Below are 16,058 nucleotides of genomic sequence, written 5' to 3'. Positions count from 1 at the left end.
ACCTTTCAGATGTTTTTTATTTCTCGTTTCTATTTTTTTCTGAAGCAAAGAATCAAAAAAATTCCCCCCCATTCTTCAGAAGAATATTTAAACAAAGCTGTAGGTCAGAATGGGAGTTATCCTGTCATGAAATCTCTATCCTGATGGATTGACCTCTTCAATATGGCAACGCTCTTTGCTGCCACTTGAAAAGTCTGCACTCTCCACCAACATCATGAAATCACCAAATGAGGAAATAACCTTTGGAGGAGCAGTGTTCCACCCCTTCTGTAGCATCTCAGGCACTTGTAGAATAAATACCAAGGCTCGCTGATGCCGTCCTTACTGCACAGCACATGACTAAACACATTACTAAGACACTTAATGTTGTTTTTTCCATTAATTTGTCACCTGTCCGTGCTTCATCTTGAGATTCTGTTTCAATTCAAGGCCTCAGAGTGAGTCTCACATATTAATCAGCCAAGGCTGCATTGAAAGCTGCACCATGTGATTGCTCCAATTCATCACTTGTGCACTGGTCTCTGCAACACTTCTCATTGTAGCTCTTAATCATGTTATTTAACGTGGCCGACGTTAGTCTGCCAACAGGAGAAAAAACATGGTCAACCGTGTAATGCACAGATCTGACTCAGTAGCAGAATGAATAATAAGATCCCAGTGTCTCTTATTTGCTGCTATGTAGCATACTAAATGTATGTGTAAAAATATGTTTGTTAGGATTCTTTATGTACAGTTTTTTCTGATCCTCCTCTTTCCTTTTCTTCTTGTTTCCCCTGCGTTCTCCCTGGCTGATCGCTGCAGGTCACAGATATGATGCAAAAAGCGCTGTTTGACTTCCTGAAGCACAGATTTGACGGAAGGTGAGCAGTGATAGTAAAGCACCTTTGATCGCACAGTCATCGTTTTGCTGCCAGTGTGCTCTGTATGACGTGTGTTTTGTGCTGTTGCAGGATATCCATCACAAGGGTAACAGCTGACATCTCATTGGCCAAGAGGTCAGTACTTAACAACCCCAGTAAGAGGGCCATCATTGAGAGATCCAACACCCGCTCCAGCCTTGGTAAAGCTACAGGAACTGTCTCGCTCAATGATGTGCACGTTTTGTGGATGTTGAGACCATCGCTGGTTTGATTTTCCATCTCATTCCTTCCTGTTCATAGTTGTTCTTCTTATGCATTTCTATTTTCCTGCAGCGGAGGTCCAAAGTGAAATAGAACGGATCTTTGAGCTGGCCAGATCTCTCCAGCTGGTGGTTTTGGATGCAGACACCATTAACCACCCAGCACAGCTTCTCAAGACCTCTTTAGCACCCATTATTGTTCATGTTAAAGTGTCCTCGCCCAAGGTAAGACTGACGGCTTGGATAACAGCTTTTCATCCAGTCAAGCAGGATACTGTATGTGCAGAAGAGTTTCTCTTGTTTGAATCAGCTGAATGATAGGCTTTAGATTTCAAAGTGAAATATGAGGAAACTCATCCAGGAAGACACCTAAAGCATGACACTAACACTGAGTGTAGAGTTACAGTAGAAGTGACAGGCGTGTTGTCACTTGTGAAGGTTTTATTAGCTGGAAATCCTGCTCCTCTCTCACACTTGCTATTACAGATTTAATGTGGGGAGCAGCTTTGTATTTATTCCATATTTGCTGACATTCTCCTACTGTGCATTTGTTCCACAGGTCCTGCAGCGGCTAATCAAATCAAGAGGAAAATCTCAGAGCAAACACTTGAACGTGCAGCTTGTTGCAGCAGAAAAACTATCACAGTGTCCTTCTGTAAGAAAGCTTCGAAGCAACGACTTTTACTGTGCAAGTGTTGAAACTTTTTAAAGAAATTCATGTGCAGAAACTAAACTTTCCTCTATTTCTTGCTCACCTCAGGAGATGTTTGATATTATTTTGGATGAGAACCAGCTGGAAGATGCCTGTGAACACCTGGCAGAATACTTAGAGGCATATTGGCGTGCTACGCACACTTCACTTAGCACGCCACTCAACCCCCTGCTGGGACGCAATCTGGGCTCCACTGCTCTCTCCCCATATCCTGCTGCCATCCAGGTACCTTGCCAATTTGGGGGGAAAGCTATATTTGTTCATTTATTTAAAGTACAATCTCCATGTTTCTATGTTGCTTACCAGTAAAATGCAGGCACATCAAATCTTATTTTAACACGTTTCAACCCTCTGGATTGAGGAAAATATACCTCTGGATTGAGGGACTGTTGTGCTTCTGATTAATGTATTAGACCCTAAAGCTATAGCTGAGATGTCTGAATTATTTCCACAGTCAGATTTCCTAACAGCATGCTGAAAGTGATGCTTTTAGCAGGAAAACACTTCACAGAAGTCTTGTCTACAGTAATTTACAATTGTTTTCAATAATGTTTTACTTAGCTAATTTCCAATGATGGACATATAGATATATCTACAAAAAAATGCGATGGTACTCATTTATTACAGTGAATAGCGGTTTAATATACACCCAAATCCTATGTACACACACACACCTAAAGTTTGGCCTGAAGATAATGCACGAATAAAAAATTGTCATATTAATTTCAGGTACCTGTCATCCAGGTGTCTCGGAGAACTTGCCTCAGTTCCTCTGTACATCACGGCTGTATCTGTTTATTTTCTCACTTCATCCAACTCCATGGTGGCCAGGATTTCTTTCTGCAGTTGCCTCTGATTGCCCTTATCGATGCTGATAGTATGTTTGGAGTTGTTGTCATGCTGCAGAATGACCTTTGAACCAATAAGATCACTGTGTGATAGTTATTGCCCTTCTCAATACTGCAAAGACTATTGTTTTTTATAGATACCCAACTTTCTCATTCATGAGCCGCATCTTTGCAGCACCTCCCTGCAGAAGTTACAATGGAGCCAGATGAACCTTATGTTCTTCTTCATGGAAACAAACTTAGTATCATGTGTGAAACCATTGAATAATGCTAAATTATAAGCTGAATTACTGTACTGTACAAACTTTTAGGCTCGAACAATTTGTCATTGAAACTCAGTTAAAACTCCATGACTTAGAACTTATGGACGATTTATTGCCAAAAGGATTAGATCAAATAAAAATGGAAAGAAGCTCACAGCATGTTCACAGCTAGAGTTTGAGAGAGCAACATAATTCTATGAAGTTTTCACTTCCACCTGCAGCAGGGTTCACTCTAACTGAATCATTTTTTTCATCAGATCATAGGAGCATTTGTTTTCTATCACCAGGGCAAGCGTATCAGCAGGTTTATCTATCTATCTATCTATCTATCTATCTATCTATCTATCTATCTATCTATCTATCTATCTATCTATCTATCTATCTATCTATCTATCCATCCATCCATCCATCCATCCATCCATCCATCCATCCATCCATCCATCCATCCATCCATCCATCCATCCATCCATCCATCCATCCATCCATCCATCCATCTATCTATCTATCTATCTATCTATCTATCTATCTATCTATCTATCTATCTATCTATCTATCTATCTATCTATCTATCTATCTATCTATCTATCTATCTATCTATCTATCTATCTATCTATCTATCTATCTATCTATCTATCTATCTATCCATCTATCCATCTATCCATCTATCCATCTATCCATCTATCCATCTATCCATCTAACTATCTATCTATCTATCTATCTATCTATCTATCTATCTATCTATCTATCTATCTATCTATCTATCTATCCATCTATCCATCTATCCATCTATCCATCTATCCATCTATCCATCTATCCATCTATCTATCTATCTATCTATCTATCTATCTATCTATCTATCTATCTATCTATCTATCTATCTATCTAATTAATTAATTAATTAACGGGCAGTCTCAGGAATCCCTGTGCTGTTTCTCTGGAATAGGCTGTTTGTGTGTATTGATTTTTCACTAAACAGTAAGTCTTTTCTCTCTCAAACAGGCCCAAAGAAACCGAAACAGCAACAACACAACAACAGACCACTCACCTGTCGAGCGCCGCAGCCTGATGCCTGCAGATGAGAACTATCATAACGAACGTGCACGGAAGAATCGCAACCGTCTGTCCTCTGGCTCCCAGCAAAGCAGGGAGCACTCTCCTCTGGTAGAGGAGGACTACCAGGACCCCTACCAGGACTCTTACAAGCCTCACCGTAACCGAGGATCCCCTGGAGGCTACAGCCAGGACTCCAGGCATCGGCTTTGAGTTGTGGCCTGCTGTTAACGAGGTGCAGGCCTTTCTTTCTCTGAACATCCACCATGAACACATGAGCTGAGGCACCATTAGCAGCTCTAACATGATAAATCTACTACATGTGAACTGTAACAACCTCTTATATCTGTGTAGTACCTCATATCCCATATGGCTTTGGTTCCAGCCAAATGGACATTTAAACCTTAAAAAGAATCCTGCCTTTGCTGTGACATGAACAGAGGGTCTGGATATGAAAGTAGCACAAGGCTAAAGTTGAACCAGGTTTTATCATGTCTCAGAAAGTGCTTGTAAATGAAGTAAACTAGCGAGAGAAAGTGTGGGAAGTAGGCTCTTCTGAACCCTTCCCGCTATCTCAGCTTTTACCGTAGCATGTAGGTAGGCCTGTAATTATAGTGGACAGCCTGACTCAAACCAGTGTCAGACCGGATCCTGCAGAGATGATCAACACAGAACTTGTTTGAACTCATTCAGGAGACGATGGAAGCAGAATATAATGCATCTCTAAAACTCCCCAAGAGTGTGTGCTACTGTCCACGGCGTGAGCATAATAATCCTGTGAAAGCCTCAGAGTTTTACAAATTTTGTTTTGGAAGTGGTTTGCTTTATGTTCTCTTCAGGGTTCGTGCCGTTGCTTCTCGTGCCCCTTCTTTGTCTTCTCTAAATGCCGTTTTTGTCACAAATAAAATCAAAAGTCACGCAGATACATTTCAAAGCTCCAAACCTCAGGAATAAGAGGTCATTAAGACCTGGAAGTGTAGCGTTTTATGTTCTTATCCATCTGATGGGAACTGGATTCTGAGTGTTATGTTAAATTCATAAAAAAAGCTATTATTTGTTACAAAAAAGCTATTATTTGTTACAAAAAAGCTATTAAAACCAGAAAGGAACACTTGGAGGTAATGCACAAATGTTTTTTACGTGCCACACATATATTAACTGCTGTCTTCAGTCATGAATTTAGCGGGACATCATTTGGAATGGATAGAAAGGGAATTTAGTGGATGATTTATATTGAGGGCTTCCATATGTAAATACCTTCAAAATAATTAGAGGAAATACATCTTAACTTGTGTAAAGTTCCACTGTCAGTAAATCAAATTACATTCCTTTTTTTTTATTTAGAGTTTTGCATATACCTTAGATTAAAAAAGATTAATTTCCTTTATTGTCAAAGGTTTTATAGAATAATCTGATGCTATAACATTTTCTTAGAGTAGCAATATAGCTATAGCCTTTTCATTCATTTTGATTTAAGTGTCATTAGAAACTACTGATCAATGGGAAACTGTCAAAAAGCACTCTGGCTGTACTGCGTTGCCTTTTTCACAGTGTCTTTTTCATGTAAATGTGAAGCAGTTTCCCTGTATTTTTTCATCCATATATGCTAGCAGTCAATGCAGGATTAATAAAGCATTACCTCTTAATGACATGTTATTGTATCTTGTAATTTGATATACAGTTGTTTTCATTTCATAGGCCATAGAGGTCTTAGTGTGCAGTGACTCTGGAGGAGGAAGATCTACAAAGAAACTTCTGTTCCTTTCTGCTATATACAATAGCTCTTGTTGTTTGGAAACCGTGGACTTTTAGCACCGATCTAAAGATATGAATGCAGCCTGATAAGAAGTTTTGTGCACTGTCATTTACAAATGTATTAAAATAAATTACTCTGATACTGTTGTGTGGATACACATGTTTTTGGAATGGATTGGATAAACTTTAATGTCCCCTAGGGGCAATCGGGTCACAACTAATACTCTGATTATGATTGTATGTTATGTTATGTTATGTTATGTTATGTTATGTTACATATTATATTATATTATATTATATTAGATTACATTACATTACATTATATTATATTATATTATATTATATTATATTATATTATATTATATTGGACTGTTCCTTTTCTGTCGAGGACAAGCCAGTGCTTATACGCATGCGCAAGGTTGACAACACAGCCTTCTCCACAACAGCCAGCTGATACCAACCACTTAGCCGTAGTGGCTAGCGTTCTTGTTTTCTTTCTAGCAACATATTACGCGTCCTGTTGACGTTTACATTCTCTGGGACAGGCATAGTTAAGATTAATTTATACAATAATGGCGGTTTTACGCTTTGACAGCGGTTTGTTGGCGTAGCTAGCAAGCTAGCTAGTTAGGTGAAGTTGATTTCACTGAATATCATCAACGCTAGCTAGCTAGGTTGCTGCGGATTCTTACAAGCTGGCATCGAAAAACGTCACTGTCAGCCATGGGAATACTATTTACAAAGCTATGGAGGCTTTTTAATCACCAAGGTAAGAATGGTGCCGCCGAAATTCTCATGGTATTGTCGAAGACATGAAAGCTAAATGGGCTCGATGACCAGAGGAGGCCCGTAGTTCTCCTCTTATTAGCCTCGAAAATAGCTTTCTACTCATGATGCTTTAGATGTGTTTTCGTTATGATATCATGTCAGTGACATGTCTGTGTGGTAATATTACGCTAAATCTAGGTTTCTAATGTCACTGTTCCACCTCTGAAGAACACAGTTTTCTACTAACTATCGGCATCTTTTGTGGATTAACTTTGTGTTGGATTATTTATGGTCTCAGGTTTTGAGGAGCAGGTAACAGAAACCATGACTGGTGATCTTGAATCAGTAAACAGCTCGTTTGGAAACCCCTGTAACACGAACCCAGCGTTCAGCACGGATGACCGCGGGTGTTATGGCTGGAGTTGGCTCCACAAACGGAGCACACAGCAGTCCACATCAGCTGAATACTCGGATCAGGAAGAATCAATGAGTGACTTTAGAGGGAATCACACCGACTTTGCTCTGCCACTGTAATCTCATAATTTCTATCAGTGCAATGCCAAGATTAGCCAATATTTATTGGTTTGGGCTCATTTGAAACATCCATGCTGTAGCTGTCAAATGACAGCAGTTGGAGATCAGCTGTATAATCCTTAAAGGTTTAATGTTTCTTCACATAAAGTGACTCCTGCTCACTAATCTGTAATTATGTAAGTGATAGTAGCAGACAAAGATTTTACAGTGGCTCAATCATCTCTGAACTTTGCTCTATTTTGCTTCCTCCTGTCCTGTCCCCGGAGTCTGTAAAAGCTTTTCTTGTTGGATCTCCTCCCTAAGATCCTCCCAGATCTCAGGATGCCTTTCCAAGGCTCTCCCCAGCTGATCGAGACAAACTCTGGAACAACAGAAGTTCATTTAGAGACACACTGACATGGGATTAAACTTTACAAACTTGGGTTACCCTCTGTAAATACAGTGATATTTGCCTGTTTATAGTGAATTAACTAACCACACGACGGATGTTTTTAGGATTGATAGATTAGGGTTGATTTTTAGGGTGGATAGATTGGTAGAATAGCTAAAAGGTGAAGGAAATTCATGCTACCGCTGTACAGCCCGCATTTAAGGATGTTGACGGTTATTTGAGACGTTCTACATGCACACAGCTGAGTTCACACCTGCATGGCCTTTATAATGCACACACTTTTCTCCCCCAGCTTCTTCTATTTCCAGCTTTCTAGACAATGTTGTGAGCATGTGTTCATGCAGTCTGTTAGGTTTCCTAAAGACATATATATAGATCTAAAGTAATGTCCTCCCCTGTGTTTTTAAAGCTGTTTGATTTAGTTTATGTTCAACTTGGTAGAGATTTGTAGATAAGGCCCACACTTGGATCAGGTTTCTCTTTCTCTCCTCTGTAAGGTTTTAGTTTTTCTTCTGCAAAGTACAGCCTAACTTTGCGGTAATACACAGAGAAGTGCTTCATATTGAGCTTCGCTTGCTTTGTCAGCCCTTTTCCACCAATTCTGGTCGTAACCTTTATGGACAGAATAGTCAAGATCCCGAGGGTTTCCGGGCCAGTTGACTTAGGATTACATTGTTTGTAGATGATGTGGTCCTCAGCAAACACTGGGGCGGTGTTCAGCCAAGTATGAAGCAGCTGGGATGAGAATTAGCATCCCCAGGGTGGATTTCCCTGGGTTTGGAGTCAGTTGCTGCCTGGAGTGGTGGAGTTTAAGTATCTTGGAGTATTGTTCATTTAAGTGGGGCTACGGCAGGGGATTTACAGGCAAATCTGTGCAGCATCCACTCGAATGCCAGTCTGTTGTGGTGAAAACAGCTGAATGAAAAGACAAAGCCAGACGCTCTAAGTTCCAACCCTCACTTTTAGTCTCAAACTGTGTGTGGTGACTGAAGGAATGAGATTGTGAATACAAGCGGCTGAAATTAGCTTCAATGAGGTCGATGAGCTCACCTTTAATGACAGGATGAGGAGGTCGGTCGTCCAATCATGCTAATCACTCCAGAGTAATTGTGGTGATCCGTTGGAGTGACTTCGTAAGTGCACCTTTCCATATTTATAGGAAAAAAGGAAAGAAAAGAATCCCCTCTGTGCCTTTGCCTTAATCAGAACTCAGTTTTTTTGCTTTTAATGCTGCTTTGTCAGAGGCACTGAGAAGAACGGTGTGCAGAACACCATTTAAAGGCTCATATCAGAACTGTACCCCCTTTCCTAGTGCCCTCTATAAGGAGAGTGTTGCTGAGATGATGATTAGTTCAATCTCTGAGAAGAGAAGAAAGAGCACTGCATGAAGAGGTGTGGCCAACCTCACGAAAACACTGTCTGATCCAACAGGAGGTTCTGCTGAAGCCTTCAGGGATGGTTTCGTCTTGTTTCTTTCTTTCTTTCCCTCCTGCTCCTCAATCTTTTCACTGGGTCGAGCAGAACTGACATCACAGTAACAAACTGTGAAAAAAAATCAACCGTAAACCAGACTACATCATGGCAGATGTTCCACTTTTATCACATCTGCACAACCGAACGTTGCTACGGAAACTACGAAACTCCTGGTGAAAATGAAGAAAACAGCATTTGGTAACTGAACATTGTGACTTTATGATCTCAAAGTAAAAAAGAAAAATATGTCTAAAACATTAAGCCTGCATGAGGGTGCAGAGCTTAAGAAGCTGTGAAACGCAGCTGATTCACAGGAAACGGCACCAACTAGAGCAAATGCACACGTATATGTTGAAAGTTTGACACTTTTTTTTCATTACACTGATCGAAAAGAAGTTTGGGTGGTCCTGAAGTCATTTTTCACAGAAAAATAAGCATTTAAACTTTGGTTCAATACAGACATATCAACTCTATGACATGGCCAGCGAAATGTTCACGACAAAAGTCACCTGCTATATGAGAAAGAACCAGAAATCCGGCAGTTGTAAAAGCCAGAGGGGGAGCGTAATTTCATATGTTTTTCCTTAATATATTCTTACAAAATAAAAGCCGAATGAACATCAAAGTGAGGTGATGCCATCATTTTTGCCAGGGGGGCCGTACATCACGTGGTCCTTTAATATATGTAGCTCATGTCAAGCTGTGCAAGTTTTCACTGGTTGGGGATTTTCTAATAATTCAGATTTGTAAAATCTATCCCACACAGGTACATTTTGTTAGAAGTGTGCTCATTTAAGTATTGATCTTCTGTGAGAGCGTGAATATGTTAGAGTTAGTTATTAAGGAGGATTTTTGAGTCCTTAGAAGCCGATTTGTAGAGCTTTAGCAGGCTGTGAAAACAATATAGATGTCAGGTATTGAGGTATGCATCACATACATTATTCTGGATGGTTTTCCAAATGAATTGATATCCAAACTAAACAATATTATGCTGTGAACACATTTAATGTTCTGCGTGATTCAGTCGGCCGTGAGATTGTGCAGACGTGTGAGAAACGGTTCATTTTGGGGTTCTTTTATAGCTCCGTGAGCTGAGGAGTGAGCGCTGCTTTTTGATTGTTTTCTGTGGTAAGAAAACAACTAAAAAGCAGTGCATAATGATATAAATCCCTCTCCTGCTCTGAACAGTTGCAATTTGACATGTGATACCCTTAAAGGAAAGTTGAAGCCATGCCCCTGTAAGATGATATCAGCAGAAGACAGATAAATCCTCTGGTGTTTGCCTTTGTGTGTTTAATGCTTGGCTTTACTCGCAAATGTGAAGATTGTGCCGATAAAGTCTTTCTTAGAAACACGTGCTGCTTTTATCTCTTTTAGTCACTCTCTGATTTTTGTTGTTGACGCCTAAAGCTGGGTATTGTGTTTAAAAAGCTTTATAGACGCACAACCGTCGGCATCATTTTTAACAGTAAAGTGTTCTTTTATAAGTGCTTTAACGCTGGGAATCAGTCCTAGTTATCACAGCATCTTGTGTTGTTTTTTTTAAATAGCTGAAGCCTTTTTGTGTCTCTGTTTCCTCTACAACTGCCTCTAGTTCCAGCTCAGATGTACGCGCTTGTGAAACTGTGCTCTAACTTGTCTGAGGCTGTGAAAGTGCACAGTCTTTTACAGCTAAAAGACGCGCACATCAGTCAGTTACCAACCAACCGTCAGTGAGTGAAGTCTTTTTCTTTGCTTTTCAGAGCACAAAGTAATCATTGTGGGCCTGGACAATGCAGGCAAGACGACGATTCTTTACCAGTTGTAAGTATCCAACACTTTCACTGGCTTCTTTACGAGCTTAAGGAGTGTATTTGGCCATTTTGTGACCAGCTGCTCGTGTCTTTTTGTACGTTCCAGTTCAATGAACGAGGTGGTGCACACTTCTCCTACAATCGGGAGCAACGTGGAGGAGATCGTCGTCAACAACACCCATTTCCTGATGTGGGACATCGGGGGTCAGGAGTCCCTTAGGTCATCTTGGAACACATATTACACAAACACAGAGGTAATTATTGCTCTGCGTTTGGCTAATTATTATGTTGGCTCACTGCAGTAATGACTGTGGTGAGTCACCAGGTATTCGACTTGTATATGAGGAACTCTTTGATTGACCAAACTGTCACTGGCAGCTTTTTTGGGATGTATAGTATTGTTAGGAGTGATTTCAAGTCAAGTTGCTACTAGTCGATAATGTGTTTCCATAAAAACTAACTTTATAATGCAACCATGTCCGATTGTGCTGTTATTCTTTAATCAATTGTGTCTCTTTTGTTCTCTGTGACTAGTTTGTAATTGTGGTGGTCGACAGCACAGACAGAGAACGAATCTCTGTAACCAAAGAGGAACTCTACAGAATGCTAGCACATGAAGTAAGTCAACTTTTCTTGCTTCAGACTTTGTTGCATGATGCAACGGAGCCCTGCACGGGACTGTTTTCTTCATCCTGCTCCCGCTGAATTTCTGACCATTACCGCCCTCACCTGTAAAACCTTGAGAGTTTATGCCCACACGATAATAGAAATGCATTGATTCTGTGTCTTCTCCCGTCCTGCAGGACTTTATAGGACTTTATAGGACTTTATAGGACTTTATAGGACTTTATAGGATTAATAAAGAGATTCACAGACAATTGAGAAACTTCTCCAAATGTCAGACTTGCCTTGCTTTGCCTTTGTGCTGTAAAGACCTTCTTTGAGCTTCCTTTCCACATCATTTATTGACATCCTGTTGCTAGGATACATCCTGATCCCACAGTGTTTTTAAAAAAAATTTTGCCGCCCGCTCCTGTGAGATTTCATCCCAATGCAGCCCTCTACAGCGGTACTTTATTGAACCGTTCGGTCCGCTATGCAGGGGACAATACTCCCTTATGGACCGCGGGTTTTCGGTTTTACGATTCATTCCAATTCGCAAACAAAACACGTACTGAAACCGTGGCCCAAAAACCGAGGTGCGGGCCGTACCGTGGGTTACCTGCACCGTTGCTCCTCTAATTTCGTATCGGTAGGGATGGATATTAGATATGTTTGGGGATAATTTTTAATACAAAAGGTCATCTTTTATTTGCTGCTGACTGACTGAAGTCACACCATTGGTCAGCCGGCCACATGCTGGACTTTTCCCTTTGGCTGTTTGTGCACAAGCTGTCACTTAGAGCATGCATGCTGTCTGAGAAGCTGTAGTCTCTGTAGTCTAAAGACTGTTAATGTGTTGCTGTACTACATAACAATAATTCCAAGAGCTGCATCTGAAGTGATGCGAGCCTCATGTGAAGAAGTGGAAACGTACATTGATTTGGTGGGCTGCCGGGCGAACTGCCTCGCTTCGTTTAAATTTGTTCTTTAGCTGAATACTGGCATCGTTAGAGATGGATTCATCTTGCCCAGCAGGTCCTGATCGAATTGTTTGGGGATCTAAATTCATCATCATTTCAACTCTCTTGGTCCTAATATTGCATGGGTCATGACAGTCCAGCTTCCCCATTCAGGGGGTGAGAATCCGTCGATATGTTGATAAGCTCCACCGACTTCTCCGCCTCTCAGCACCTCTTAAAAGTCTCCTTCGACTAACTCTGCGAAGCTCATATTGTAAACAGCGAACAGTAATAGAATAAGGGCTGCTAACTCACTCACAGAGGACCAAACATCATGCATTTTTCACAGAACATGCAGCCACGGCTTGCACTGCTCAAGCAGTGGGAGAAGTTTGACACGGTGTCCAGCATTCTCGCCGGTGAAAGCCTGCTTCCCTGGAGGCTTTTGTGTGTTTTCCAGGGCGGATAATGGACACAGCCTGGAAATACAGCTAGTTTGCGGCCACAATTCTGGCGGCATGGCTCGAGGTTTTTTCCTCTGTGGCATAAATTCCAAACTGAGAATAAAACGTTAAAGAAGTTTCAAACTAACCGATGTGATACTCGCAGTGTCCCCCAGATGAATGGCTGGAAAAGCATCAGTCAGCATAGTGAGTTTAGTGGAAAATCAGCTGTGTTTTGGGACAATTTTGAGGTTGGGGAAGAGAAAAGTCTCTCTCTTTTCTTTCCCTGGGGAAGAGCCAGAACTAGAGGCTGCAGCAGGGGAAACATCTTAAAAGAAATCTACCTATCGGCTTGTGTTCAGCGTCTCCCAGATGTTTGTACCGAACAACATGGTTTCATATTGAATTGATAGATTATCAGACTTCTGTAGCATGTAAGTCACACTGAAACTATGTCCTCTCCTCAAAATCGCATGTAACTAGGCTCATTTTGGGTTATAAAATGTCACCATTCAATGAAGCTCCTTGAATTTCTATTTATTTGGCTCACGGTAGTCACCAAAAACATAGAAAACTGTGTTCTTTGGCAGCCGTTTGTATAGATCTGATACAGCCACTTGCAAATTGTATTCACCCACTTTGTTTTTAAGCTCATTATGCAAGTAATTAAATAGGTTTTTGGATTTTATGTTGTGGACCTACATTAAAAAAGTCCAAAAATGATGGTGTAGAATTATTAGAAAAAGTGAATTTAGCAGATGTAAAGTTACGTCTCCCAGATGTTTGTACCGAAAAACATCACAAACAAAACATCTTCCTTTTCAGTGTGTGCGCACTTGGTCCTTAGTTGTGAATTCACCCAAATTATTTGTATTCGTGCCTTTATTTCATTCTGGGATCATATTTTACTAAATAAACTAAATAAAGAGAATGTCTTAGTGAGCCTCGTTTGTGCTAAATAACTGATCCACCTTTTAAGCTGTGTGTTCTGAATTGTTTTAGCCAGATAAGTCATTTTACAATATAAAGTGGTCTTTTCAGTGCTCATTCATGCAGTCATCGGTGTCTTTGACAAACAAAAACTACATTTCCTCGCTCCATATTTTTCCTTTTCTGCCCTCCAGGACTTGAGAAAGGCAGGGCTGTTGATCTTTGCCAACAAACAAGACGTGAAAGGCTGCATGTCTGTGGCTGAGATCTCCCAGAGCCTCCAACTTACCTCGGTCAAAGACCACCAGTGGCACATCCAGGCCTGTTGCGCCCTCACAGGGGAGGGGTGAGAACTGCATTTTCTGCTCAGTCTTCTGTGAAAACTTTATTTAACTTAACGATACAAACTGAAAGCTCATCTGTCTGTGCCTCTGTCCCACTCTCCTCCAAATCCCCGTCCCTTTGTGCATCCCGTGTCCTCCTTACCTGCAGGTTGTGCCAGGGTCTGGAGTGGATGATGTCACGGCTACGTGTGAGATGATGACCTAAATGAATTTGTTTAGGATTGCGACTTTTCTCTTTAGTTTTTTTTTTTTTTCTGCCTCCAGACATGAGGATGAGGGTGAGATCAGTTGATGGACGGCCCTCTCCTCTTCATCCTCTCCTGTGAAGCTGATACGGACAGACCGCCGGCAGGATGTTATCTTCTTCTGTAATAATTTATTTTACAAAAGACATTTGAACTCAGAACAAAAAAAAGAAAGAAAAAAAGACCTCATCAGAAGGACAGTGGACAACACAGACACTCTGATTATTTAAATTTCTGCACGGTTTTCCTGTCAGCAAATCACAGAGGTCAACGAAGCGACTCGCTTGGATCTGTACATGGACTTCTTCTTCAGCTGTGTATGAGTCTAGCCCATGGTGGCCTTGCAGTATTGCCGGACTGGCTGTGGTGGTTTTTACCCCTCCCCCCCATGTGTACGGTCCAGTATTCTCTTATAACTCGGTGCCTGCAGGAGAATGTTCAAGTGATGATGGTCAGTGGTGACTGAAACATGCTTGAGGGAGGGTAGAATAACATTATACCCTCGTCCCTTCAGTCTCTGTGAATAATCACTGAAATAAAATGTTTTTATCTGTTTCAGGTGAATTGCATTGTGTCGTAAATGAGTGTTTCTTTCAGTTGACTCCCTCATTTGCTCAAGGTTCCTCTTAACCTTTCCACCCACAACTTTGAACTTGCATGTGACGGCACTTGTTCTTTTTTAGTCCTTTCAGGGGCAGAATGTGTCATCTGAGCTCACGGTCACCGATTCTTTGCAGGGAGCGCAATGAACGGTGGCATCAGTAGAGTAGAGCGGCTGAGCTGTAGCGTAAGGAAGCAGAAGGATTCAGGGAGAGAAGAGGAGCACGCAGTGAGTGGTTGAGAAAAGAGAGTAAACGGATGCGCCTGAAAGCAACAGTAAATATGTAATAATGTATTTTCTTTCATACCTATTCATAAATGGCTCCTGTTTTATTAATATGCACATTTGAACATTGAATTGATAGATTATCAGACTTCTGTAGCATGTAAGTCACACTGAAACTATGCCCCCTCCTCAAAATCGCATGTAACTAGGCTCATTTTGGGTTATAAAATGTCACCATTCAATGAAGCTCCTTGAATTTCTATTTATTTGGCTCACGGTAGTCACCAAAAACATAGAAAACTGTGTTCTTTGGCAGCCGTTTGTATAGATCTGATACAGCCACTTGCAAATTGTATTCACCCACTTTGTTTTTAAGCTCATTATGTAAGTAATTAAATAGGTTTTTGGATTTTATGTTGTGGACCTACATAAAAAAAGTCCAAAAATGATGGTGTAGAATTATTAGAAAATGTGAATTTTGCAGATGTAAAGTTACTCTTTGGTATCAAACCCTTAAGTAGGACCTGGTCTTGCTGAATACCTGCAGAGGCCACACAGTCAGTTCACCTGTGTTCAGTCTAAGTGTCACATGATCATATTATGAGGTCACCTGTTGTGAAAGGCCGCAGAGTCCAAGCACCACCAAGCAACCAACACAGCAGAGATCCCTCCAAACTGGTGAGTCACAGCTCTGTATGGTGGGTTAAACCATTAAACTGAGAACTGAAAGCTATAAAGAATATGACACCTACAATATACCTGCCAAGAAAGAGCAAGATACCAAAACTCAAAGGAGTGAACCAGAGAGGTAATAGGGAAGTTAACCTTGAAGGTGCTGCAGAGATAAATGTTTCTGTTCCTGTGGGACACTTTAAACGGAGAACTGGGGTTTATGGAAGAAAACAAAAGCATTGCCTTAAGATAAAGAAATAAGAAGAAGAAGAAAATATGTTTGGAGATGGCCAAAAGGCAAGTGGAAGAAGGGATTCTTGTAAGATGAT

The 16,058-nt window shown here is 40.9% G+C and overlaps 2 protein-coding genes across 3 annotated transcripts in view; both read left to right on the top strand.

Annotated features, from left to right (window-relative positions):
- cacnb4a (calcium channel, voltage-dependent, beta 4a subunit) overlaps positions 1-5,890 on the top strand; it is a 40,418-nt gene extending 34,528 nt beyond the window's left edge. For both annotated transcript variants that reach the window (XM_072397494.1, XM_072397495.1), the window contains 6 exons: positions 802-860; positions 951-1,060; positions 1,194-1,345; positions 1,680-1,775; positions 1,881-2,057; positions 3,943-5,890. In XM_072397494.1, the coding sequence (XP_072253595.1) occupies positions 802-860; positions 951-1,060; positions 1,194-1,345; positions 1,680-1,775; positions 1,881-2,057; positions 3,943-4,206 (858 nt within the window). In that variant the 3' untranslated portion in view covers positions 4,207-5,890. The remainder of the gene's footprint in view (positions 1-801; positions 861-950; positions 1,061-1,193; positions 1,346-1,679; positions 1,776-1,880; positions 2,058-3,942) is intronic.
- Positions 5,891-6,160: 270 nt separating this feature from the next.
- On the top strand, positions 6,161-14,795 carry arl5a (ADP-ribosylation factor-like 5A). The gene is made up of 6 exons (XM_072397488.1): positions 6,161-6,517; positions 10,657-10,717; positions 10,814-10,961; positions 11,242-11,325; positions 13,837-13,988; positions 14,135-14,795. Exons 1-6 carry the CDS (start codon positions 6,472-6,474, stop codon positions 14,181-14,183), a joined length of 540 nt encoding a protein of 179 aa, XP_072253589.1. The 5' UTR covers positions 6,161-6,471; the 3' UTR covers positions 14,184-14,795.
- Positions 14,796-16,058: the final 1,263 nt, after the last annotated feature.

The sequence above is a fragment of the Leuresthes tenuis genome, unplaced genomic scaffold (genome assembly GCF_036924035.1).
Source record: "Leuresthes tenuis unplaced genomic scaffold, fLeuTen1.0.hap1 SCAF_12, whole genome shotgun sequence".
Classification (NCBI taxonomy): domain Eukaryota; kingdom Metazoa; phylum Chordata; class Actinopteri; order Atheriniformes; family Atherinopsidae; genus Leuresthes; species Leuresthes tenuis.
This window is presented reverse-complemented; position numbering and strand designations above follow the sequence as displayed.

Coding starts and splice junctions, on each gene's coding strand:
- arl5a (XM_072397488.1), top strand. CDS start 6,472: ATGGGAATACTATTTACAAAGCTATGGAGGCTTTTTAATCACCAAG. Junction 10,718..10,813: donor ACGACGATTCTTTACCAGTT/GTAAGTATCCAA, acceptor TGTACGTTCCAG/TTCAATGAACGAGGTGGTGC. Junction 10,962..11,241: donor CATATTACACAAACACAGAG/GTAATTATTGCT, acceptor CTCTGTGACTAG/TTTGTAATTGTGGTGGTCGA.